At 41.9% G+C, this 10,204-nt stretch overlaps 1 protein-coding gene across 1 annotated transcript; it reads right to left on the bottom strand.

Moving 5' to 3' along the window:
• Positions 1-1,266: 1,266 nt before the first annotated feature.
• LOC111530406 (zinc finger protein 813-like) lies at positions 1,267-8,950 on the bottom strand. Its single transcript, XM_031934775.1, is given in 2 exon segments — positions 1,267-4,607; positions 8,667-8,950. Coding segments are annotated over 2 exon segments (2,271 nt in total). The 5' UTR covers positions 8,701-8,950; the 3' UTR covers positions 1,267-2,370.
• Positions 8,951-10,204: the final 1,254 nt, after the last annotated feature.

Consider the following 10,204-nt stretch of genomic DNA (forward strand, 5'->3'; position numbering starts at 1 on the left):
GTGAAACCCCATCTCTATTAAAAATACTGCAGACATGTGCCACCATTCCCAGCTAATTTTTGCATTTTTTGTAGAGAAGGATGTTTCACCATGTTGCCCAGGCTGGTCTTGAACACCTGGGCTCACATGACCCACCTGTTTTGGCCTCTGAAAGTGCTGGGATTACAGGACTGAGCCACTGCATCTGGTCTCATTGTAAATTGTAAATTTGATGTTTCTTCTTGTTTCAATTTTAGCAGAATTTATATTGCTTTGACAGTCTCTTTTCAAACTCATGTCTTATCCTTCTGAGTGCCTTAAACTAGAGCCTATTCCGACATGTTATAACAGATTTGCACCAGTTTATTTTGTTGCAAAAACTGTGAAATTTATGTACCATTTTCTCATAATACACATACTATGTTTTTTCCCATTAACTTCTTGAAGACCTCTTGTACTAGAAAACTGTATTTAAGAGGCTATAAAAAGGATTGTAGATATTCAAGTGCCACTTACTTCTGGGATGCAAGGATGGTTCAACATATTCAAGCAAATCAATGTGATATACCACTTGAACAGAACGAAAGATGAAAACCACAGCATCTCAATAGATGGAAAAAAAGCATTTCACAAAATTCAAAATCTAATAATCATAGAAATCCTATACAAAATAGGTAGAGAAGGAAATTTACCTCAACAATAGAAAGACCATCCATGAAATGACCAACGAGTAAATAACCAAGCTGGGAAAACAGAATGCTTTCCTGTAGGATCTCACATGATGCAAGAATGCGCTCACCCCTTCTATTCAATAGATACTGGTTGTCCTAGCCAGAGCAATTAAGTAGCAAAAGAAATAAAACTCATCCAAATCAGAAATAAGTAAAATTATATTTGTTTGCAGATGACACGATCTTCTGTGTAGAAAATCACAAAGAGTCAATCAAAATACTACTGGAGCTAACAAACACATGCAATGTATCTGCACAATACAATATCAGCACCAAAAATTAGTTGAATTTCCATACATTAACAATGAACAATTTTATTTTATTTTATTTTTTTTTTTTTTTTTATTTTTTTGAGACGGAGTCTTGCTCTGCCACCCAGGCTGGAGTGCAGTGGCCAGACCTCAGCTCACTGCAAGCTCCGCCTCCCAGGTTTACGCCATTCTCCTGCCTCAGCCTCCGGAGTAGCTGGGACTACGGGCGCCTGCCACCTCGCCAGGCTAGTTTTTTGTATTTTTAGTAGAGACGGGGTTTCACCGTGTTAGCCAGGATGGTCTCGATCTCCTGACCTCGTGATCCACCCGTCTCGGCCTCCCAAAGTGCTGGGATTACAGGCTTGAGCCACCGCGCCCGGCCCTGCAACAATGAACAATTTTAAAAGAAAATTATAAACACTTCCATTTGCTAGAGAACTTAAATTGGAATAACTGTAAAAAGGTGAGAAATCTGTACCTTGCAATCTAAAAACACAGATCAAAATGATTAAAAACATATATATATATATAAAACCCATATTGCTGGTTTGGAAAAAGTAATATTGTTAAATAATTATATAACCCAATGTGATTTAGATTCAACACAATACCCAGAAAAATCCCTATCAGTTTTTGTTAAAGAAACAAAAAACAGGCTGGGAAAATGGTTCCTGTCTGTTGGTCAGGCTGATCTCAAACTCCTGGCCTCAAGTGATGTATCTGCCTTGGCCTACCAAACTGCTGGGATTACAGGCGTGAGCCACCGCGCCCAGCCCAATCCTCTTAACATAAACACTTTATTGTCAATTAATGCTTGATGGTTTGCTATACTCATTGCACTTGGAACAATTACCTCAAAAATGAATATTCTGATATTCTACAAGGAGTGAACTCAGACTGAAGACCTTGCCACACTTATGACATTTGTAAGATTTCTCTCCCGTATGGATTCTCTGATGTCTAATGAGGTGTGAACATGAAGTAAAGGCTTTGCCACAATCATCACACTGGTGAGGTTTCTCTCCTGTACGAATTCTCCTGTTTTGCCTAAGATGAAGCTTGACTTAAGACCTTGACACAATCACAACATTTCTAAGGTTTCTCTCCAACATGAGTTTGCCAATGAACTGCAAGGTATGAATGAGGTCTGAAAAATTTCCCGCAATTATTATACATTTAAGATCTCCATTATGGATTCTCCAGTGATTTGCAATGGTTGTAGCGTTACTGAAGGTTGTACTGTTACTGACAATCATTACATTAGTAAAGTTTCCCTATACCATGGATTGCCTGGTGAGGAATAAATGTTGACTGCCCACTAAAGGCTTTGCCACACTCATTACACTTGTTTCTCTCCAGTGTGAATTCTAGTATGTTGTGCCAGGTGTGAATCATACCTGAAAGCCTTGTCACAAACTCTTACATTTGTATGGTTTCTCTCCAGTATGAATTCTCCTGTCTTTTGAGGCTTGATTTGTGACTGTAAACTTCATCACATGCTTCACATTTCTAAGGTACTTTCCAGTATGAATTCTATGATGACGTGCAAGCTTTGCTTTTCGATTAAAAACCTTGCCACACTCATTACACTTGTAAGGTTTCTCTCCAGTATGAATTCTATGATGACGTGCAAGGTGTGCTTGTTGATTAAAAACCTTGCCACATTTATTACACTTGTAAGGTTTCTCTCCAGTATGAAGCCTATGATGACGTGCTAGGTTTGCTTTTCGATTAAAAGCCTTGCCACATTCATTACACTTCTAAGGTTTCTCTCCAGTATGAATTGCCTTATGAATTACAAGGGCTGCATTTTGACAGAAGGTCTTGCCACACTCATTACACTTGTAACGTTTCTCTCCAGTATGAATTGCCTTATGAATTACAAGGGCTGCATTTTGACAGAAGGTCTTGCCACACTCATTACACTTGTAACGTTTCTCTCCAGTATGAACTGCCTTATGAATTACAAGGACTGAATTTCGACGAAACTTCTTGCCACACTCATTACACTCGTAAGGTTTCTCTCCAGTATGAAGTCTATGATGACGTGTAAGGTTTCCTTTGTGATTAAAAACCCTGCCACATTCATTACACTTGTATGGTTTCTCTCCAGTATGAATTCTCCTATGATATTCAAGGTATGATTTCAATCTGAAAGCTGCATCACATTCTTCACATTTATAAGGTTTCTCTCCAGTATGAAGGCTACGATGGCATGTAAGGGATAACTCCTGACTGAAGGTCTTGCCACACTCATTACACTTGTAAGGTTTCTCTCCAGTATGGAGTCTATGATGGCGTGTAAGGCATAACTGCTGATTGAAGGTCTTGCCACATTCATTACATTTGTATGGTCTCTCTCCAGTGTGAATTCTCCTATGTCTTTCAAGGCTTGATTTGAAAGGGAAAGTTCCATCACAATCTTCACATTTGTAAGGTATCTCTCCACTATGAAGTCTATGATGGTATACAACGGATGACATACGACTCAAGGTCTTGCCACAATCATTACACTTGTAAGGTTTCTCTCTAGTATGACTTTTCTGATGTCTTTCAAGGTTTGATTTCATAGTGTAAGCTTTGTCACATTCTTCACATTTGTAAGGTTTCTCTCCAGTATGAAGTCTACGATGGCATGTAAGGTTTAACTTCTTACTAAAGGTCTTGCCACACTCATTACATTTGTAAGGTGTCTCTCCAGTATGGAGTCTACGATGGCATTTGAGGGATGACATCCGAGTAAAGGTCTTCTCACACTCATTACACTTGTACGGTTTCTCTCCAGTATGAATTTTCCTATGTGTTTGAAGGTTTGATTTGAAACTGAAACTTGTGTCACATTCTTCACATTTGTAAGGTTTCTCTCCAGTATGAAGTCTATGATGGTATTTAAGGTATGTCGTGTGACTGAAAGTCTTGCCACACTCATTACACTTGTAAGGTTTGTCACCAGTGTGATATCTACGATGGCATGCAAGATATTGCTTCCTATTAAAGACTTTGCCACATACATCACATTTATATTGTTTCTCTCCTAAATGGATTATCTCATGTTTCCTTAAGAGTGAGCTATAATTAAAGGCTTTGCCACTCTCATTACATTGGAAAGATTTTTCCCTCATGTGTACTTCCTGTTTCTGTGTGAGTAATGAAGAATTCCGGAAATTATTCCCACAGTTATTAGAAATATGAGTTTGGGGCCTATGAGAAATTCGCTGGGCTGTTGAAACTGAGGAAGCATCGTTGATAGATTTCTCAGTTCTTGGGGATGTTGAAACCAAGGAATCATCGTTGATAGACTTCTCAACTTGATTATCAATTTTCTCTTCCGTCTGAAACATGCGCAGTTCAGGCAGATGCAAATGAAAGCTTGATCCAAGCTGATCTTTAATAGGCTTGTTTCCAGCATGCCTTTCATCATATCGGTCTGTACTACCTGTCAACTTTTTGATTTTTGTCATGGGTGCTTCACGGACAGTTCTTTCATCTTCTTGCCACTGAAACTCAAAGTTATGAATATCTTTACCAATTTCCTGGAAGCAAAAATCTCCAATGTGATGTCTTTCCAATGTCCTTGTGTGGATCACTTCTGTATTGCCTTGCGCTGTTGATGAGAAATCTTTCATCGTGCATTTGGAAAAGATACCTACAAAATATAAACACCAATAGGTTTCCAATTAAGTACAGATGGTAAATCATACTGAAATGTGTAAATATGACGCACAAAAAAATACTTGTTTTAAACTTCCCAAACAAGATCTTCAAATTTTCAGAACACAAAAGCGTAAGATTCTTTAATAAATAAAGGTCATTATATGTGCTTCAAATTATTTTTACGGAAGTGTATTTCCAATATCATAACAAAACACTGACAGGGCACAAACATGTGTAAGCCTCAAGTCAGGAGTATTTTTCCACTGTGACCCTAAAGTGTCTAACAGTTTGCAACAAACATATCACTGTCACATCAATGTAAAGTACATATTCTTCATATTTACAGCATATTTACTGTATACAAATAAATGCTAAAGGACCACACAATATACTATATTCATAAATAATTCACAACAAGCTCATGTAAGAATAATCAAAATCAATGGAAATTCTATATTGTCAAACAATCATAGCACTGAGAAGATAAGAAAAGATTACAAAATTTAGCCAGGCGTGGTGGCCCACAGCTGTAGTCTCAGCTGCTCGGGAGGCTGAGGCACAAGAATCATTTGAACCCAAGAGGTAGAGGTTGCAGTGAGCCGAGATTGCACCACTGCATTTCAGCCTGGGCGACAAAGTGAGGCTCCATCTCAAAAAAAAAAAAAAGAAAAAAGTTAATACAATGTTTTTCTGAATAACTGTCATAAAATCACCTATATCCATGCAGAAAAAGCAAGTTGTGACATTAAGAAAAAAAATTTAGTATTTTTAGTATTTTTATATTTTTGAGGTATAGTCTCACTCTGTCGCAACAGGCTGGAGTGCAATGGCCCAATCTTGGCTCACGGCAACCTCTGCCTTTTGGGTTCAAGCCATTTTCCTGCCTCAGCCTCCTGAGTACCTGGGATTACAGGCACACACCACCATGCTTGGCTAATTTTTGAATTTTTACTAGAGATAAGGTTTCAACATGTTGGCCAGGCTGGCCTCGAACTTTTGACCTGAAGTGCTCCACCTGCCTCAGCCTCCCAAAAGTCCTGGGATTGCAGACGTGAGCCACAGCGCCTGGTGGCACTTTGTGACACTAACTAGTGGACTCATGTCAGTTATATTGCATACCACATACCAAAAAGCCTTATGTACAATCATAAAAATTAGTAAAATATTATAACCCATAAAACTAGCAAGCAAATAATAGGTACATTTATACAACCTGCAGAATTCTAAACAATTCCCTGTTAAGAAAAAAGCTACAACTTCTACTTACCACCAGCACACAATATATGAGCTGAAATACCTGTTAAGATCACTACCTTCTGATTTATGAGGTCAAAAAAATACACAGTGTTATAAGGAATAAGAAAGGACTAATGGCCTGTAGCGGTGGCAGACGCCTGTAATCCCAGCACTTTTAGAGGCGGGCGGATCATGAGGCCAGAGTTCAAGAGTAGCCTGGTCAACGTGGTGAAACCCAACTCTACTAAAAATACAAAAAAATTAGCTGGCCGTGGTGGCAGGCACCTGTAATCCCAGCTACTCGAAAGGCTGAGGCAGGAGAATCGTTTGAACCCAGGAGGTGGAGGTTGTAGTGAGCCGAGATCGAGCCATTGCACTCCAGCCTGAGCGACTTCATCTCAAAAAAAAAGAAAAAAAATTGACTAACAGTGTCGGAGGGTGCAATTATGATGTCACAACTGCATTTATGGAACACGCAATACAGCAATTCTATATATATGCATTTCCCTTAGTTACCTAGTTCACTATGCATAAAATATAAAACATGGAATGTGCACTGGGAAAATTTATAAACTGAGATCAGAGAAAACATTGTATAAAACAAATTGCACAATAAAAGCAAAAAATATGATGCAGGCTCCCTGGTCTGAATGTTCTTATTGGCCAAAAGCCATGCTCAGAGTTCTTATTCTGCAATAGGATGTTCCTGCAGATGGGGCCTTTGAGAGAATTTGGTCATGGGTGTTGACTACTTGTGAATAGGACTAGTGCTTTTATAAAAAGAGGTTTTAAAGAGCTCACTGCCGGTTCCTCTTTCCCCCATGTCAGAACACAGCAGGTGGCCGGGCGCGGTGGCTCAAGCCTGTAATCCCAGCTCTTTGGGAGGTCGAGACGGGCGGATCACGAGGTCCGGAGATCGAGACCATCCTGGCTAACTCGGTGAAACCCCGTCTCTACTAAAAAAAAATACAAAAAACTAGCCGGGCGAGGTGGCGGGTGCCTGTAGTCCCAGCTACTCGGGAGGCTGAGGCAGGAGAATGGCGTGAACCCAGGAGGCGGAGAGCTTGCAGTGAGCTGAGATCCGGCCACTGCACTCCAGCCTGGGCGACAGAGCGAGACTCTGTCTCCAAAAAAAAAAAAGAGAACACAGCAGGAAGATCGCTGGGCTAAACCATGAAGACGGCTCTCACCAGGAACCAATTTGGCTGGCATCTTGCTCTTGGATTTCCCACTTTCCAAATTCATGAGAAATAAATTTCTGTGTCTGAAGCCTCCCAGTTTAAGCTATTTCTTTGTTTGTTTGTTTTTGAGACTGAGTCATGCCTATCACTCAGCCTGGAGTGTACTGGCAGGATTCTCCTGCCTCAAGAGATTCTCCCGCCTCAGCCCAGAGTCTCACTTTGTCGCCCAGACTGGAGTGCAGTGGGGCAATGTTGGCTCACTACAGTCTCCACCTCCTGGGTTCAAGTGATTGTCCTACATCAGCCTCTTGATTACTTGGGATTACAGCCATGCACCACCATGCCCTACCTCAGCCTCTTGATTATTTGGGATTACAGCCGTGCACCACCACACCCAACTAATTTTTGTACTTTCAGTAGACGGAGTTTCGCTATGTTATGTTAGCCAGGCTGGTTTTGAACTCCTGACCTCAGGTGATTTGCTTGCCTCGGCCTCCCAAAGTGCTGGGATTACAGACTTAAGCCCCTGGGGCACAAGAATCGTTTGAGCCCGAGAGGCGTAGCTGGCTGCGGTGAGCGAAGATCGCACCACTGCACTGTAGCCTGGGCAAGAGAGTGAGACTCTGTCATAAAAAACAAACAAAAAAAAGTAATTAAGAGGGGAGTCAAAGCATGTCTACACAAAAAAGCAATTAAACACAAAAAGTAGGAAATGAGAGATGAAGAAGAAAAAAAAACCTATAAGAAATACAGATCATATGTAACAAAAACACAACGGTAAGGTCTTCTCCATCAGTAATACTTCAAATGTAAATATTTAACTCCGCACTCAGAAGGCAAAGACTGGCTGAATCAACAGGAACCAATTACATGTTGTCCACAGAAAACTCATATTAGCCGTAAAGACACAAATACGCAAAAATTAAAAAAATAAAAGCCAATAATGAGGTATGGGGATTGGAGCCTGTAAGCCCAGCTACTTGGGAGACCAAAGAGGATGTCTTGTGCCCAGGAGATCAAGACCAACTTCAACAACACAGGAAGAACCTGTGTCTAAAAAAAATAAAACTAGGCAGGGCGCGGTGGCTCAAGCCTGTAATCCTAGCACTTTGGGAAGCCAAGACGGGCGGATCACGAGGTCAGGAGATCGAGACCATCCTGGCTAACACGGTGAAACCCCGTCTCTACTAAAAAATACAAAAAACTAGCCGGGCGAGGTGGCGGGCGCCTGTAGTCCCAGCTACTTGGGAGGCTGAGGCAGGAGAATGGCGTAAACCCGGGAGGCGGAGGTTGCAGTGAGCTGAGATCCGGCCACCGCACTCCAGCCCGGGCGACAGAGCGAGACTCCGACTCAAAAAAAACAAAAACAAAAACAAAAACAAAATAAAAATAAAATAAAATAAAACTAAAAAAGTAGCCCGGCATGGCGGCATGCACCTGCACCAGCTGCCGAGGGAGGCTGGGGTGGGACAATCACTTGAGCCCAGGAATTCAAGATTGCAGCGAGCCCTGATCACACCATTGCACTCCACCCTGGGGGACAGAGAAAGACACTGTATCTAAAAAAAAAAAAGAGAGAAAATACAAAGATATGCAAGGGCGCATCCCCACTTCTGGAGGGAAGTTATCCTCACCCAGGGAGACCAGGTTCCTGTAATTCTCCAGCATCACGTCTCTGTACAGAGTCCTCTGAGCAGAGTCCAGGCATTTCCACTCCTCCTGAGAAAATTCTATGGCCACATCCCTGAATGTCAGTAGACCCTGAAATGAAAACTCATTTTAAGCAAATGGTTCTGGGAAGAGTTCTTATCTTTACAGAAAATGAGAAGAGGAGAGAGGGGAAAGTGGATTTAATTGTAGAGAATGTTCTGACATCCAAGTAAGGGATTTCTCACCACATGATGCCTTCCCAGTTGTGTTTGATTATAGTTTTCTTCTTCTTTTTTTTTTTGAGACGGAGTCTTGCCCTGTCGCCCAGGCTGGAGTGCAGTGGCCGGATCTCAGCTCACTGCAAGCTCTGCCTCCCGGGTTTACGCCATTCTCCTGCCTCAGCCTCCCGAGTAGCTGGGACTACAGGTGCCTGCCACGTCGCCCGGCTAGTTTTTTTGTATTTTTTAGTAGAGACGGGGTTTCACAGTGTTAGCCAGGATGGTCTCGATCTCCCGACCTCGTGATCCGCCCGTCTCGGCCTCCCAAAGTGCTGGGATTACAGGCTCGAGCCACCGTGCCCGGCCACTTTTCTTTTTTTTTTTTTGAGATGGAGTCTCACTGATTTGCCCAGGCTGGAGTGCAGTGGCGTGTTCTCAGCGCACTGCAATTTCCACCTCCCAAGTTCAAGTGATTCTCTTTTCTTAGCCTCCTGAGTAGCTGGGATTATAGGCAGGTGCCACCACGCCCGGCTAATTTTTGTATTTTTAGTAGAGACGGGGTTTCACCATGTTAGTCAGGCTGGTCTTGAACTCCTGACCTCGTGATCTTCCTGCCTCAGCCTCTCAAAGTGCTGGAATTACAGGCGTGATCCACCGTGCCCGGCCCAGAAACTTGTATTGACACACCAAGTGACGTTCAGTATCTAGATGAGACAGAGTATGAGTGATGGAGTAACGTCTTCAGAGATGACAATGTCCATAGTGAAAGATCAGAAACTAAAATCCGTCTGGGCACGGTGGCACGTGCCTGTTATCCCAGCTACCCGGGAGGCTGACGCAGCAGAACTGCTTGATCCTGGGAGGCAGAGGTTGCAGTGATCCGAAATCACGCCACTGCACTCCAGCCTGGGCAACAGAAACTCCATCTCAAAAAAAAAAAAAAAAAAAAAAAAAAAAAAATTTAGCCGGGCACGGGGGCAGGCACCTGTGGTTCCAGCTACTTGGGAGCCTGAAGTAGGAGGATGGCTTAAGCCTGAGGGTGGAAGTTACAGTGAGCTAAGATCATGCCACTGTGCTCCAGCCTGGGCAACACAGTGAGATCCAGTCTCAAAATAAAATAAAATACATGAAAACTAGACTACTCAAAGTATGAAAATCATTTTATATATATATATATATGTTAACAAAATAATGAAACCTACACATCACAAAAAACTAGATGTTAATACAAAGGGTTGTCATTTTCCCCAGATTTTCAAACTGTAAAAGTTGTTCAAAATATATACATTTGGGTGTGTGTGTGT

This window comes from Piliocolobus tephrosceles, chromosome 21 (assembly GCF_002776525.5).
Source record: "Piliocolobus tephrosceles isolate RC106 chromosome 21, ASM277652v3, whole genome shotgun sequence".
NCBI lineage: Eukaryota > Metazoa > Chordata > Mammalia > Primates > Cercopithecidae > Piliocolobus > Piliocolobus tephrosceles.